The sequence below is a fragment of the Anopheles coustani genome, chromosome 2 (genome assembly GCF_943734705.1).
Source record: "Anopheles coustani chromosome 2, idAnoCousDA_361_x.2, whole genome shotgun sequence".
In the NCBI taxonomy this organism is placed as follows: Eukaryota; Metazoa; Arthropoda; class Insecta; order Diptera; family Culicidae; genus Anopheles; species Anopheles coustani.
In genome coordinates this window covers 76,606,926-76,623,884 of record NC_071289.1, presented here as the reverse complement: position 1 = coordinate 76,623,884, position 16,959 = coordinate 76,606,926, and the positions used below count along the sequence as shown (strand labels likewise).

The 16,959-nt window shown below is 45.6% G+C and overlaps 2 protein-coding genes across 2 annotated transcripts; one reads left to right on the top strand and one right to left on the bottom strand.

Moving 5' to 3' along the window:
• Window positions 1-764: 764 nt before the first annotated feature.
• Window positions 765-16,951, bottom strand: LOC131266517 (protein Lilipod). The gene is made up of 11 exons (XM_058269067.1): window positions 16,224-16,951; window positions 7,286-7,410; window positions 6,927-7,066; window positions 6,598-6,828; window positions 6,405-6,473; window positions 3,938-4,093; window positions 3,702-3,869; window positions 3,471-3,625; window positions 3,163-3,394; window positions 2,932-3,088; window positions 765-1,447 (listed from the first exon to the last, which is right to left on the bottom strand). Exons 1-11 carry the CDS (start codon window positions 16,293-16,295, stop codon window positions 1,093-1,095), a joined length of 1,860 nt encoding a protein of 619 aa, XP_058125050.1. The 5' UTR covers window positions 16,296-16,951; the 3' UTR covers window positions 765-1,092.
• On the top strand, window positions 4,585-5,557 carry LOC131267248 (tetratricopeptide repeat protein 12). Its single transcript, XM_058270071.1, has 2 exons — window positions 4,585-4,715; window positions 4,798-5,557. Exons 1-2 carry the CDS (start codon window positions 4,585-4,587, stop codon window positions 5,555-5,557), a joined length of 891 nt encoding a protein of 296 aa, XP_058126054.1.
• Window positions 16,952-16,959: the final 8 nt, after the last annotated feature.

Sequence of the window (16,959 nt, the reverse complement as noted above, 5' to 3'; positions counted from 1 at the left end):
GTTATTTAAATTACAATTTTCGAAGCCGTGGAATCGTCCAGATTGACCTTCGGAAGGGAATGATAATTCAACAAGTAGCATTAGGTAACGAGACCATTTAACTGATGAAATCAGTGGCTCTTAATGATTAAAAAAAAAAATTTAAAAAAAAACATTACCTCGCAGTTAGTCTAAAAATAAAATGCAAACTTAGTCCTTATGCAAATAACACACAAAAAACCCATCCATTTAGGGTACAGATTGTGAGCGTAGAAAGGTAGATTACGATTTTAAAATACCTCAACGTTAAATCACTTCTGCCAAATAAACGTAAATTAAAACACTTACGGGTTAACGAGGGTAAACATTTTAAAAGTTACCTAAACGAAACACAATCAGGTTACGTAAAATTATTTACCCTAAACTGGATCTTCATACCCGTTAGTTTTCTTTTCCACAGACACGAGACACCAACAGGTGTATGCCATTTCCCAAGAGCAAGGTCATCGTCGTCAACGTCAGGCCCGATGGGGTAGCAGAAGGTATATTTTTATCCGAACCGTTTAGGCAACGAAATATCCCCTAACTTATTTGCGAAGGCAGTGGACAACGTCATAAAGGATGTGATCGTTTTTTTTCTCCATTGGCGTTTAGCTGCGGGAAATTCGGGTTATAACGCCTTTTTTTTTTGTTAGCACTTCTAGGGGAGTTGTGATATATTTTTCCCTTTTTTTCGTTGTTCGAAAATAACGAACACGAGAATGGTGGTACGTGAATTACTGGAGTTGAAAGTGGTATTTAAAATAAATCTTACGCACATAATGATCTCGCAGGATCGAATGAACTTTATCTTAAAGGATAGTATTTTTCTTCATGTCAAGTCATATCACATCGAACAAGCGAATTTCACATAAAAAAATGCGCATAAGTGACTATTATATGAGAGTTCTGATGTTACCAAAAAGTGAACCATGAATGGGAAAAATCTAATCATCAATACATTATGAGTCGTTTTCTTCGGTATCTCATCCATGGAAGTGTGAACATCGTGCGAAAGCCCGAGACGCATGTGCGCACCCTTAAAGATGTGTGAACTTGTCAAGTTGTGTGTCTTTATCGTGTCTTTTTATGATCAACGCCATCCGTCCCATTCGCAAGGATACAGGTGGACGACGGTGGGTCGCCTTTTACAGCAGTAGCTGCACCAACGTTATTATCGCCATTCGTTACCACGAACGGATGCCGCTGGTGTAACGTGGAACCATTTTCAGTGGCCGGGCCAAACGGTGGCGACAGACCACCACCGGGCACTGGCGTCGACCACGGTGTGACGGTCGTGGCCTGGATACCAGAGTGCTGCTCAGTAGGATGCAGTGTGGATGAGTGGGGATGTAGGTGGTTCAGCTGGCCCGCGCTCTGATAGATACTAGACTCCAGGTGGCTGCTATAGTTGAACAGAGCTCTCAATCTGTCGGGTCGGACATTCGGATTGGCAAAACAGGGGTTGAAATGGAGAGTGTGTTTGTACAGGAAAATAGAAAGAATGAGACGAAAAGAGAGCAACGGTTAGCAGGATTGAAAGGGTGCGTGTAGGAGCGTTTAAAACAATAAAAATGAAACGATGAAAATGCATTACGCAGGCATGTTAGCTGGCGGAAAAAAAAACAGAAAAGCTATTAACCAACACCGAAACCGAGCGATTTGTTCTAGGGGTCGTTAGTTGCAGTTATTAGTAAAACAAATTCAATATGCATGATAACGCACCGCAGTCTTAAAACTCTTGGCACGGTATACGGCTTACGTTCGTTACAGAATTTATTATTTTTAAATAAAATTTAACTACACAACACAATTTATTGTCCATCACAATGCGTAACAACTGGGTGTCGGGGAATGAGCAAAACGTTGTGCAATCTTTTGTGGAATATTCATTCGTTCTCTGGGCGCTCTCCCCACAAATCTCCACTATCCGAAGCAACTGTTTCTGTGATGGTTTATTCGTCATCTTAACATTCCTTAGCTGAAATTCATGCTAAACTATTGACTTCTCTTGCTATTCTACTTACTGCTGTTAACTATACTGGCAAACGAAAGCCTACACTTACTGTTGGAGTCTTCGATTTCGTGGGAGTTTCTTGATTCACCTCCACAATGTTATTTTCATTCCCCCTGCGTTTCTTCTTCGACTAGATTCTAATGGTTTTAAAGAGATGTTTTACACTATATTGAACTCCTCTCATACGAGTATCGAGCATCGAGTATTTTAAATTTCCGAATAACGGAATAAATTTCGTGATACGACCATCGTGGTCCATCGTTCTTTTTTTTCACATTATGTAACCGACAAAGAATGTCTGATTTTTTGTCACTAAAAATATATCAAAGCGAATAGAGGAAAGGATAGAAAAGAAACTTAAATCTAAATGCATTTTAGTCTGCTGCCACGGTGCCGGACAGGGCAATGGAGTTGATTACTTTGTAAAAGCTTCGATTTCCACATATACCACAATGGATGGCGACAAACAGATGAGTGGAGTTGACAAAAATGAACTGAATACTGATGGAAATCAGAATGAATAAATAAACGTGACATGACAGCGAACACGAATAGATAAATTAAGTAATGGAAAAAACCACAAAATAAAGATGGCTTACAAATAAACAAATTACAGTCTAATGCAAAGCATTATCCATCGAGCGATGGAAGGCAGTGCTCGGTTACTTTCGTGTGTGCTATTACTTTGGGGACATTCCACAGTCCATCAATTAATCATACGCGTACATTCGAGCGTACAGCATTAAGCGACGGCATAAAGCGTCATTAGAAAGCCCGTGAGAAGATGATTGTGGTGCGGTCAGGTCATGGGAGGACAGAAGAGAGTTGACCGCTCCACCGTTCAGTTGATGATGAACGTTAGATAGCTAAGAAAGATGAAATAGTTCTCCACTAACCGGGCGCACAGCTCACGCCGCACGGTGGCGGTGAATTTGTTGAACAGACACAGCGTGGCCGCCGTCCCGAAGATCACGTTGTACAGCAGCACGAGCATGAAGTTCCCAAGCCACTCGATTTCACCGAAGTCGCCGAGCAGATCGAAGTTTGTAATACCTGAGGCATGGGGAAACAGAGGGATTATTAGCCATGAGAAATGGACTGCGTTCCTCGATGGTATTTGCAATTACCTAATATACGTGCTAGCAATGGCAACGCGGAGCTTAGTATCAGCACCAGGGCACAGTTCGAAATAAGCTGCGCTAGCGAAGTCTTCCGCCGCTGCGGTCTGACGTTGCGCATGAAGGGCATCGTGTAGAGCCCGACGGTGGATGTTACCCCGAGGTAGGTGATGATACAAACCTCCAGGGTGGCCCCCAATGGACCCAGCTTCGAGAGCGAGGTTATCCCCAGGGTGAATTGCTGTTAATGTCGAGAAAGGTAGGAAGCTTCTGTTAAGAACTCGTTTTACATCCACTCAGGTTGAGTAATAGCATACCCTCGTACTCAGCGGCACTGCCTTGATGCCGATCAGCAGCTCGAGCGTGTTCTGCACAACCAACAGCACGGTAATGCCGGTGAGAATCAACAATAGCAGCATCGCTATCGGATAAACCAGATTCCTCTGTAGCGCTGACGAGCTCCGTTGCTTATCTGTAGGAGAAACATTAAAAATTAAAAACATATTTCTATATTTTCTCGTGCGTCCGGCTTACGCAGACAAACTTACCGAGCACTTTACGTTCAGACTCCAACTCTCTCAGTCTTTCGAACAGCTTGATCGACTCTAGGGTGCTGCCGTTATTGGCGGTGCCGGTCGGTTTGATTTGATACAAATCATCCAGTCCGGAGCAAAGTTTTGCCGGCGTCAGGTCAATCGTCGTCACGTTCCTCAGTTCTGTTTTAGATATAGTATACAATGTAAAAAAAGGTATGCCAAACACATGAGCCTATTACTTGTCTTACCTATGTTAAGGTTAACGTTTGCCAGCTTCCGCTTGACGGTGACTTCCTCGATGTTGAAGACATGATACTCTTCGTTGACATCACGCAAAAGGTTTGGCTTTACCAGGACCTGTCCAACCACACCGAACAGTCTTACGAAACCCATCGGGGTACAAACTGTAAAGGACCGAAAGATGTAAATTAATACACGCTAGAAACGGTACGTTTAATTATTGGTTTTTTTGTTTTACACAAAATTAAACTTCGTTGGCCGCAAAAGATGACAACACGACACGCCATCGTGTCGGGGTTGGGTTAAAACGTCAGGATACGCAACCAAAGTTTGTCGGTTGCTACGACGATGACGGCGACTACGTTGTAGTAGGCGCCTTTTGCTAGCTACCAATCAACAAGCGATTTGCAATTGTAGTTAACAACCGTCGTCGCACGGGAAGAAGCGAACCATTCGGCCCGGAGTGATGCAGACGAAGGTTTACTGCTCGGGATTAGTTGCTAGTGCGTTGTTGTCCCGGCTGGAAAGTTCTTTTCGTTGGTCTCGGATTTCGTGTAACTTCCGTGCGCACTTTACTGGCGCCCGGATTATGAGCCTACTACTTGGTCTCGACAAACATATTATTTTCTAGTGTCTAGTGAGCGGCGAACGCAAGATGATGTCCAAGGAGGACGAAGAATCCTTCGAGGCCGGTTTGAGCAAGGTGGATGAGGTAATGGGAATACTCAGCCTAATGACCAGCGGCGACAAAACGAAGGAACAAATGGGTGTTGCTTTCGCCGACCAGTAAGTGGACTTGAAGTTTCATTACTCATTTTTGAAAAATGTTTTGCATTCAAATTGTTTGTCACTGTACTATGGTTGGCAGATTTCTCGGCACCGATAACCGCAGCAAACAGATGGAACAAACGAACGTGGAGAACTTTATCGTGCGCGTCAACCAGGAGCGAACCGTCATCAACCGGCAGGCGGACGAGCCATCCCTCGAGCAACCGATGACACAGGACAAGTACGCATTCATGGCCGAAATCGAGCGGGACGCGGCGCGTCGGGCAGCGGAACGACGAGAGCGTGAACAGGTGGCCCAAGGGTTACGGCGCTCCGGCAATCGAGCGTTCCGACGGGGCGAGTACGAGAAAGCAATCAACATGTACTCGAAGGCGATCGATCAGATTCGGGACAGCCCGATACTGTACAACAACCGGGCACTCGCCTACATCCGGATCGGGTTACCCAAGCGTGCGATTATCGATTGCGACTTTGTGTTGAGCAAGCTGGACGAGAAGAATCTACGCTCGTGGATCTTCCGGGCGCAGGGTTACTACGCGTTAGCCGAGACAAAGGCGTACGAGAAGAGTGTGGCGGAGGCGCGCAAGCACAACCCACGGGAGCTCGGCTACATCGATCGGATTGTGAGGGAAATCGAGGGCAAGGTGGGGACGGCGGTGCTCGCGGAAATGGGAGCGGGTGACCACCAGACAGCGGAAGATGAGCAGGCAGTTCGTGACGGATCGCCATCCGGAGGGGCCATTGGGGACGGTCTTGATGTTGGGGTGCGAGGATTTGATCGTGCTCTACCAATGGACGATGTGCAATCAACTTCATCCGGCGAACATTCAGAAAGTTAAAGCAATGGCAAACAAATTTGTATGCCAATAAATACTCCATCTCGATCTTCGTAATACATCCAGAAATATATAATAAAAATCAATAAAACTAAAATTAAATCCTCCAGTTAGTTCATACTTGTTAAATATTAATCGTGAGGTATATCCTACATGTGTAAATTCAGGTTATGTTACTTCCGAAGAACATGTCCCAAATACGACAGCTTAATTCGAACAGCACCAGCACGCAAAAAGCATCGTTCATACGGGGTTTCCACAAGACATTTCCTGTTAGAACCAAAACTAACAGCGACTTTAGGCACGAACGTAGCAAAAGTGGACGAAGTCCTAAACCACAGCATTTGATGGATTGCCCACAGACAGGACAGACAGGTCTCTTGCGGTCGATGCGCGTTTTTGTTTACAACGATATTGATTAAACTTTCGTTACTCGACCGGCTAGAAGACGACCCGAAGACGTCGGTCGAGCGTGCGAACTTGCCACACGCTCCGAAGGGTCTGGGTCGCTACTGAATCGGCGAGGACACGATGATAAAATACAGTACCGTGGGAAGGCCATTGAGGGACCATTCTCCGTTGTTCCATTTTTGCACAATCGATACAATTTTGTATTTGGAGGTTGTGGCCATTTGAGTTCTGAGGCGCAGAAAACTAACATTATTGTGGGCTTTGGAACAAGGTCTTTTGCATCAGAGCATCAAGAACATTAAATAATTTCACTGCCATCCCTCTTGAACATTTGAAAGAACATGGTAATTAAATTTAATTATTTTATTATGTGTTTGGGTTAACATTTAAGACCGTGTACATGTAAGGGAAATATGTTGCGTACGGGAGAGTAACTTACCTAACAGTAAAAGTACACCTATGAACGACACACACGAGTACAAGAATGGCAGATGATATTTGGCTAAATCTGTGTCGGAGAGTAGAGCAAAAAGGACAACCAAATAAATGATTAGCATCTAACAGGTGAAGCTACACTTGATGAGCATTCCGGAAGGGACGCACACAATTGTTTACCCGATCCGTCTACTTACTGAAGAGCGCCTGAAAGTTGTTCCGGTCGGGATCGCGCAGCGCGGATATGACGTACGTCGTCGCGAACACGATAAATGCGAGCAGCGAGAAGACGGTGAACGTTTCGTACACGCGCGCCATAATGCCCTTCTTGTGGCCGCTGAAACCGGATGATTCGGTGAACAGATAGGAGAACGGAAGCAGCACAAAGAGCGCCAGGTTGGAGAACAGAAACACGTAGTTCCAGAGACCTGCGGAATATACCGATAAAAGATGATGGTGTGCTCAGTGAACCTCGATGGTCGATTGATATGCATATGTGAGTTTTACTGCCCCCCTGAATACCTACCCTGTATCAGTGAGCTGTTCAACCATTTGACATAGTAACTGTTCGGGTAGAGGATCAGCACCTCGTTGCTGGCGATCGAAATCGGGAGCAGCAAGGCGGCACCCACCGCCACCGCTAGGGAAAAGGTGCATAACCATAAACTATTCCAGCGTGAACGAGAAGAAGAGAGAAAAGAGAGAGAAGAAAAAACAATATGAAACAATGGCATGTTTATGCGTCCATGAAAATGCACTTTTAGGGGCCAATCCCATGCACGACTTAATGGACGGAAACGGAACTCGCGTTGACGAACAAATGAAAATCTGGCTCACCCAACCTCAGTTGGTTCGTTTCCGTTTGACTAACAAAAAGCACCTTACCTTATTCGATAGACGGTAAACTCATCCTCGTCATTTGCAAACAAATCTTCCCGATCGCGGCGCCTAAACCGAATGATCAGTGCGTAGCTTCCCAAGTAAAGCAGCAGAAAGAGTAACATAAATATCTGGAATGAAAAGAAAAACGAAATCAATCACCACAATGGTTAATAAATAAATAACCCCGTATTTGAAGTAATAAACCTCACAATAAATTTAAAGAAGAACACACACTAGGAACCGTGAATTCCTCAACCCAGCAAACCCGTTTGAAACTCCACCGATCGTTGCAACGTTGCACAATATCTTCTCGCCGAGCGTTGAACTTTCGTACCGGCTCGTTAACTTTCCATCGAAGAAGAAAACAAGTCCGGCGGCCGGGGGCTGCATTCTTTGCCTTAAAACATGCCTCAAAACCTACATCTCACCCGTTGTGCAGGGTAAGAAAACACGCGAAGGCGGCGTACGTATGTCGCGACAGTTCCGCTCCATAAAGAAGAAAAAAAATGTGGCCGCCTCAAAAGTTTCCCAACTTCGTTCCGTACCCGGCGATTGATTGAATAGAGAGGGTATGTAATTGCCCCGTTTGGTGGCCATCCACTGGAACGGAGGAGCTTGATTTGGCCCAGTCGACTCGGACGGACCCGGTCGGTATCGATAGCTGATAATAGATTTACTCGACAAATCGTTTCTCGTTAGTACCATTTAACACAATTTTCAGACGGCTATCATAAAAAATGAAAAAAGGGCAAACAACAACAACATAATATTTAAATGAAATCTGTAAAAATGTAACGTAATTCAATAAATGAGGATTTAATAAAGCATGTTTTATCAGACCTAGTACAAATTCGTAAACCGGTTCTTCCTCTGACCCAGAACACGCGTTTTAATCGTGAAATAACGGCATAGGATTGAAACCCAATGAACAGTTACAAACTTCTGCCTTTGGTTAAGAACCAGACAAAATAAACTTTTAAGCGCGTATATAAGAAATCATGATTGGGCAAGTGAAATAATGGTTTATTAACTAAGAATCAATAAATCGTTCTCGGTGCGTTATCAACCACAGAAGCATTTAAGGTGACAAATCTCATCAATCGCCACCCAATCACGTCCGTCCCATAAAAACGACCATAAAACTTTCTCTATACCATCTTTTTTGACTGTGCATGCACTCTGTCTACACGCAGTCTAGACTCGAGAACCGGCGCCTCTTGGTGCCAATAAACGCCAAGGTTCACGGGATTTGCTTTATTATTTACAGAACAAGAATAAATAGAAGGCGACATCATGCTAGGCAGCAACAAGAATCAACTCCACCGGATGGATTTAATGCATTCAGATGGCGCTCCTCATTACCGACCGGAAAGAAAAAAAACCCAATTCCGAAAACGTTTACGTGCTCGCGTGCCGCTCGACGATTTTGGTTTGTTTGCCGAACGCTACCGGCGCCGGTCAGGGGTTTGTTATGCTTACAGCTTATTTATGTTTGGTGTGTATGTTGCTTGATGGTTGTGTTCACTTTCCGGCGCTACGAAATAATGCCCTGATTTGAAAAAGGTTTTTATTAAATAATGCTAATGCTATAAAAAATAAGCAAAAGTCAAAAAATGATCCATATCGTCGAGAGTTGTAGCACCAGACCAGAACGCCAACATAAACTGTATCCCTTTAAACACAGTTCATTGACCCTAGCCAATTGGTTTCCATTTCCAAAACTCCTCTTGCTGCATTCCATGATGAAGTTGTTCGAATCGATGAAAGTGTACACAGCATAAATAATAAGTTATAGGCAAATCTGCTGTACACCAATTTTTGATTAAACATCTGTTTCTTTTATCATACCGCTCATAAATATACTCTGTACATTTTTCCTCTCCCTTGGCGAAAAGCAGCAGAAAATCGTGCCTGTGAATTTCGAGCAAAAACCAAATCCACTCCGTGAGTCATGCAATACCATATATAAACACATGGATTTCTGCAACTGGCGCAGAAAAAACACGAAAAGCCAAAAGCATTTCGCGTGCAATGGGTTCATGTTTTATCGCTTGGCTTCGAACTGCGGTATCCCGAGCTAGCAGCTAGCATTTGTTTCCATTTTTCCAGCCTCATGAACATGCTAACGCTTCCTTTAACCAACCATCGGGGGCACACGGAATGAAGTGAGATAAAGCCAAACAAGCGAAACCTGGGCCTAGACAAAATCAAACACATTTTTGCACGCAACGAAAACCCATAAGCTCTTAAACAAATGGCCGCTTCACGGTCCACGCCTTTGCAATCTTTCTTCATGGGCAAAGGATGATGAAGGAATACAAACAGATGGACTGGCGCGCGTTCGCTTTTACTCGCTCGAACCTTTGGCCGCTGGCTTCGGTGCATGTGTGTCGCACCCCGTCGCGAAAGTGCACTGGTACACCAAATAAAAAAAAACGGATGAATCAAGTGTCTTCAGATGCCAACAATGCAGGAGCGCGGGGGGCAAAGTTTAGTCCACGGTTTGACATTGGCGCCTGAAACCGATACTAGCACAAAGATCCTAGTATGCAGCTTTAATCACCGACGGACCTAAGATCCGCATTGGGTTTTTATTTTTTTCCTTTTTGTCAACGAATACGGTCGACAATGGCCATACGACGGTGGAAGTGCAGTTCGTATCGCCGGATGTTCTATTTTTATTCCCGTTAAAGGTCGCGTTCGATTAAATAATGACTGCGCGTGCTGCACAGCTCATTGATGTAAACATATTTCAATAAGGCCTGGCAATAAGTAAAATTACATTTCTATTCGTTACTTTGTGCTACGAAGCTTAATTTACATGTTTGTGTAAGTAAAAGAAAATCTATAAATGCATTTTTTACGATTCAAACCAAAGTTTAACTGAAACTTTTAAAATCATCCCCCAAAAAAACAGAAACACAAATTCCATTTGCGTTTCAAATGAATTACGTATTCCACACCATGCTAGGAAATGTTCACTAAATTCCCCTTCCATTCTGGACACCGTAAATGGAAACACGCATCTACAGATATTCCAAACGAAACTCCAAGCCCCGATAGAAACATATCTATGCTGGCAAGTGTTACAGCATGAACAAAGAGCATTACATCATGGGAAGGGACCACCCCGGCACATTGCGTTTTTGTGTGCTCGTTCTCGTTTTTATTGCGTCGTGCTCTCGACTTCCTGCCACCCGACGAAGAAGCAGTAGATCCGAAAGATTTAATACTGCGACATTGGATTTCATGGAAGGATTGGAATCTTTCCGTTTTCCTTACAATGTGGTGCACTTGTTTCATGGTACAAGATTCCCAAAACATTGCTATCTGCTGCGTGTCAAGTTGTTCCACCTTCGTAGACATGGCAGAAAGATAAATTGTAATTCATTTTGGAACACGCTTAATTCGAACCAACATGAACAACGGAACCGCCGTACACAAAGCAGCACATCCATGTGCTACCGCGCGTTTTTTCTCTTTATCTCTGTCCAACTCTCTGTTTACAAAACAAAGAGACCGCTGTCCGGCAGCCCCGGGCGCACATGCCACTCGGAATGTAACCCCGTCCCGTAGTAAACAACTCGGCGTGCAGTACGTTGTTCCAGGGTGGCGAGATGGTGCCGTAAAACGATGACGTTTCTGCTCTCCCTCCTGGGGGCAAACCATTTCACAACCGACAGCAACCCGGCGGAGTCAGTCGACCAGATGGTAGACCGCTCCGTGACGCAATGGGAACGGTTCACATTGGGTTGTTAAAAATTTTGCATAATTGGCAAAAACTTTCAGTTTCGCACCGGAGCGTTCTTATCAGCGCGCGAAGGAAGTTTTTAGCAATAAATGTAGCCGCAGGTGAATTAGAAGTGGCACGAGCCCCGAACGAGCACGAAGCCGACCTGTGCGATAAGTATTATCATGACGCGGTTTTGGTTTCAGCAAAACAAAAACGACGAATCCATCGGCCATCCATTCACACAAATGCTCCGAGATAAGGCGACGAACAGCGGAACATGAAAAGTACATTCATTGAGCGATGTATTTTAGGCGGAATGGGGCCATTTTTGTACACTTTTTTTTCTGGGATACCAAACACTGTCCCACCAAATGGTACCCCGTCGGTTCGCCGTCGGAGTAGTGCTGGTTGAAGCATCGATTCCACTGTGGTTTCAAGTGCGAGACTATCATGTTTCTTCAAAGTGGCAAGCAAACGCAGACGAGCTGGTGGCCGTTGAACTGATGGCAATTTGTGTGTATCTAAAAGAGAAAATGAGGGTGAGTGAAAAGTACCGAAATAGTGCTCCAAACTTTCTACTATCGTTGATGCTTCGCTCCAGATTGTGATACACTATCTTCGGGTACGCAAACCGGGACTACCGCTGCTTTTCGTGCTGGCCACCGGGCTCGTGCTGATCGTGCACCATGTTTACCGTGCTGCGTTCGAAAAACATTCTTCTGAGAGTAGTTTAGCCGGAGTGACTGTGTCCAGCAGGGAGTTCCCATCAGCTCATCCGCCACCGGGACATATGGGGCACCCGTTTACGCTTCCGAAGGATCTCGAGCGGGTGCTTTCCGATGTGCAGGAGCAACAGATAAGCGGCTGGCAGCAACAGGGCTACAATCAGCTCGCGTCCGATCTCATCTCCATTCACCGGCAGTTGCCAGACGTGCGAGATCCTTGGTGTCGCCGTCGGGAGGCAACGCGCACCCCTCTACCACCCGTGTCGATCGTGATCGTATTTCACGACGAAGCCCTCTCGGTGTTGCTCCGGACGGTGCACTCGGTGTTAAACCGCTCGCCACCGGAGTTTGTGCAGGAAATCGTGCTGGTCGACGATTGGTCCAGTTCTGGTAAAACGTACAGCTTGTATCGTTTCCCCGTTGACTGAAAATCTTTCCCTCATCTATTTCATCGTTTTCAGTCCCACTCAAAACCTTCCTCGGCGATTACTTCCTACCGTACGGGAAGAAAGTTCGCATTATGCGTACCCCCGCCCGATATGGTTTAATCCGGGCTCGCATTTTCGGTGCGCACCAGGCCACGGCCGACTATCTACTGTTCCTGGACGCACACTGCGAGTGCCTGGAAGGATGGTTAGAGCCACTGCTGGAAGTGGTCACCGCCGGTTCTGGATACACCGTGGCCGTCCCGACGATCGATTGGATCAACGAGACGACGCTCGCCTTACAGCCGGGACTCTCAAACGGTCTCTATGGAGCGTTCGATTGGAATCTCAGTTTCCAGTGGCGCCCTCGGTACGATCGTGTCGAGCGTTACCAGAATGAGGTTGGTCTGTATTTGGGAGGCCATTTTGGTGACATGAATGAAACAAAACTAAATTAAACTACCATGTGCAGAACAAGTTGGAACCGTTCGAGAGCCCGATCATGGCCGGAGGGTTGTTTTGCATCGCAAAGGCCTTCTTCGCCCGCCTCGGTTGGTACGATCCGGGGCTGGAGGTGTACGGCGGGGAAAACATGGAACTCTCCTTCAAGGTGTGGATGTGCGGAGGGGCGATCAAGAATGTCCCATGCTCGCGGGTGGGTCATATCCAGAAGCGAAACCATCCGTACATAGGCGTAAGTGTGCTCCATCGATCATCGTGTATTTGAAAAATAGGGACATTTCCTAAACTACCATAACGTAAATGGTTTTTCGTTTAAGAGTTATAACCAAGAACGAATGATCACGATGAAAAATACACTTCGCGTGGCGGCGGTTTGGATGGACGAGTACGCTGACTTCCTCACCCGTTTGCATCCGGACTATCGGCTGCTTCTAGCGTCCACTCCCTCGGAAACCAACCTCACCGATCGCCACCGGATTCGCCACCAACTGGCCTGCCATCCCTTCCGTTGGTACCTGCAGGAGATTTTTCCCGAGCAGGACGATCCAAGTCGCGCTCGATCGATGGGTTGGATACGGAGTGACAACGATCGCTGTCTTAGTTGGCCAATGCGGGATCGCTCGTTGGCCGCCCTGCCCTGCCATGGATTGGGAGGACAGCAGCTATGGTTTTTGTATGAGCCATCGGGACGAATCACACGCGAATCGCATTGTCTGCAAGCCGACAATGGTACGTCGATTGTAACGATGCAGCTTTGCTCCGATAACTCCCGCTGGCAAGAGTGGCACTGGCTGAAGACGACGGGGGAAATTGTGCACGAGGCCACGGGACGATGTTTGGTGTCGACGGTGGATCGTTTACGGCCGATCGTGGAACCGTGCGCTGCAGCAATGAATGTGGTCGGTGCGGTTTCGACCGGGCAAAAGTGGACATTTCAGATCGATGAAATATAATATCATATGAACATAGGATTCTTGTTGAATAAATTGATGTGATTTCTTGATGAAACATTTAAATATAAAAACAATAGCCCATTTTAAAGCTATCGGCAGATTGATCATATTGCTTTTTCAGACTAGATTTTTCCTAACAAAAAAGGGTAGGATAACCAAAACCAATCGACGCGATAAATACCACGGGATGGAAGTGAAAGGAGAAATGTTCGTATATGCATATTTCGAAGCGCTGTGGTGAATGGTTAATTTTGTCTTATTTTGTCGCAAACCGCTCAAACCATCAACAACGCGAAGAAAGTTGGTGGAAATCCCATGCATGGTTTGCTAACACACCAAAAGATCAATAACAGTTACCCTTTTCCCTGTCGTTTCCTTCAAGTGATCGCCTTCGGTTCGGTTCACAGCTTCCTTTCTTTTTCTCCCAAGACTTTCTTTTGCGACAAGTCGTTTCACACACACACACACACACACACACACACACACACACACACACACACACACACACACACACACACACACACACACACACACACACACACACACATGCTCGGTGGTTCTGCTGATTGAGGGAAAGATACCGTCAGTGTTCCGCTCACTTCAAGTGCTAAAGATAAATACGTTGGTAAATATAGCCCGTGCGGGGTGGTGTTGTTTGGGTGGCGCCTTTCGTGCAATTGGCTGTTTTCACCGTTCAATTATGTTGTGCGACCTTCCCAGGGGTAAACGGCCCAAAGCGTGAGCGGCTTCTCTCAAATATTCAATGGCATCCAGGGAGTGGTGGTGGAAATAATGCACCTGGTCAAACGAACGTTATTACATATGCCACAATGGATCGATCTGCAGTTGTCTGGCTTGTACTACAAATCGAATCGCAGGGCCAAAAGGTTTGACCCATAATAAGGAAAACAGCACGAGAAGTTTAGATTGTCTAGAATAAAGCTACCTGAAACGCAGCTGGAATGCGAAAAATTCATCAATACTACCGAAGTTCCTGTTCGTCTCTCTTCCTTTCTTCCGTCTAATATTCTTGCGAAAATCGACGCAGATGTTGCAATTGCAGCTGCATCTCGGTTTTCCTTGTACCTATACTTACAGTGCGCTAGACAACGATATTGGAAAGGCCAAATTTTGAAGTTTTCTAGTATTGACCCATTTAAAAAAATTCCAAACGAAATATAACGCACAAAAGGGTTCTTCTTGAGCAATAAACCAAAATCTAAAATGCCACATAAAATGCAATACAATCATGAGAAAAACATATCTGGAAAGCAAGCCAAAAAGACATCGTACCGAAACGGGGAACCCTTTTTCAAGTGGCCCAACTTTCGCCGAAATGTAATCGGTCCCTGAGGCGTCGTTGAACTTCAAGTGTTGTTCAATGGTTTTCCTATTTTTAAATCTCCCCGCTCCCCCCGGGGAAAACAAGTGGGTTCGATGATGACGGACGACTCGTCTGAAGGAAACTAAGCATTGAAAGGACCCAAAACCGGATAGATCGATCGATGCAAACAATACAAATGCAATTCAACACACATATTATCATTTATTAACAACTGGCACCTTTTTATTGAACTGCATTTGCCAAAACAAACTGTCTGAGTCATTTCGAAAATAGTGATATGCTCAATGGAATTTTTAGAGTGATTCTATGGTGCAAATTTGATGATTTGGACATTGTATGGGTTTATCTGAAATGATGGAACATTTTCCCTGGCCCGCTCGTAGCCAATTCTTTCCCATTTTATTTATCTGGGTCTCTACAACTGTGGAGAAACCACTCGAACAATCGATGCAAACATTCTGCACAATCGAACACTCGAGCCCGCGAGCAAATCAAAACGCGCCAGAGGAAACAATCGTTTGATATCGACCAACGAAAGCGCATTCAGAGAGCGCTGAACAATAAATACCGTGGAAGAAAACAACCACGATTTCCGTAAGAAGTGCCAGACGTGCTGCTTCATACGGTCGGCGGGCGGGTGTGTTTGCACATTTTCCCCGCCAGGGCTTATGCCATATTACGGTATAGCAACGCGGTCACGAGATAGCGCGCATGATACCGGGGGCGCGGATACGTGGTGATTGCTGGTTGGATCGGATTTCTCGCTCGTTGTTCTATTGCAGGTTGCAAGCAAAAAGGCCTGAATCTGAACAGGTGGAACTTCACGGTCAGCCGATTGAAACCAGGGCACCGCCATCGATTCCATATGTTAACCAGGGCAGTTCCTCCTACGATGAAAGTTCAACGAGTCCGAGCGACGCTACCGACGGATTATTTCCGGTAATGTATGCTTCGTGGAGATGTCCACTGCTTTTCACTAATTACGGGAATGGTTCCGATTGGGTCAAAGTCAAACCTGAAGACGTCACCGCAGCGTGCGACTTCAATTGTACCGCGTCTTTTCTAATCTCGTTATTTCCATCTCGTTATGTAATGGGCTTAGTGATTCATTGATAGGCCATAGGCACCATTAGAGCTGCCTAGAACACATTCCTGCAGTGGATCCATTAAACCTAGAAAAACAAAACTAATTCTAATGTCAACGTTAAACAACACCGGGACACGGTGACCTAAATCCATGTTTCCAGGTGTTGCGGGTGGAGACCGACAATGGAAAAACATCTTCCCAAAATACTCACGATATGCTCTCGGATCGTGTTGTGGAACATTTGCTCCCGTATGTCGGACACATGCTCCTCGTCCTCCTCCATCACGTCCAGGACGGAAAGTAGCGACGCGTTGGGAGTAATTTTGACGGCGTTTGTCTGTCCAGCTGAGGCCACGTAAGTTGCTACGACGCGGAAGCGGTGCTGGTTGCCCCGTACCGCTCCTCCCTGCTCCAGTCGGTGCGTACCGTTTTTAGGCGCTTATATGATTTGCTCTAATCACCATCAACACATCCGGGAGGTCGCAGAGTATCACAGCACACAATCATGGGGCCGTTTTTTTTTATTTTGCTGCTAGATGGTTAGCAGTAGAAGTGGTGAAATTAAGCTTTGAGAGAAATATTCCACATCACACTCATTGAACCGTGATTCCGTGCATGGCAACTACTTTCACTTCTGGCAGACGACACTACAAACCGAAACAGTGATTTTGGTATGCACAGAAACGAATGTGAAATCCTATCTACCATTCAAACACATCACCACTGTGCACTGGCTCACGTAAACAAAAGGAAGGATAGCTTGGCGCAGCAGGAGAAAACCTGAATTTCTCTTCGTAGATTCTTCACTATCTCTAGCCTGCACGTCCGGTTCGTGCAATTTTGGTCGAATATGGATGGCGTTTTCAGCGCGTTCGCTGCTGGTATTATAATTTTTTAACTAATCAGCTCATTCACACTGTAATCACGCACTGGTTGGCAAAAAACTT

Bases quoted from the DNA above. Each gene is read 5' to 3' on its own strand.
- LOC131267248 (XM_058270071.1), top strand. From the start codon at position 4,585: ATGATGTCCAAGGAGGACGAAGAATCCTTCGAGGCCGGTTTGAGCAAG. The intron at 4,716-4,797 runs GTAAGTGGACTT...TATGGTTGGCAG, and splicing joins GGTGTTGCTTTCGCCGACCA to ATTTCTCGGCACCGATAACC.
- LOC131266517 (XM_058269067.1), bottom strand. From the start codon at position 16,295: ATGGAGGAGGACGAGGAGCATGTGTCCGACATACGGGAGCAAATGTTC. The intron at 3,870-3,937 runs GTAAGACAAGTA...TATCTAAAACAG, and splicing joins AAACGTTAACCTTAACATAG to AACTGAGGAACGTGACGACG. The intron at 3,626-3,701 runs GTAAGTTTGTCT...TTTCTCCTACAG, and splicing joins GTCTGAACGTAAAGTGCTCG to ATAAGCAACGGAGCTCGTCA.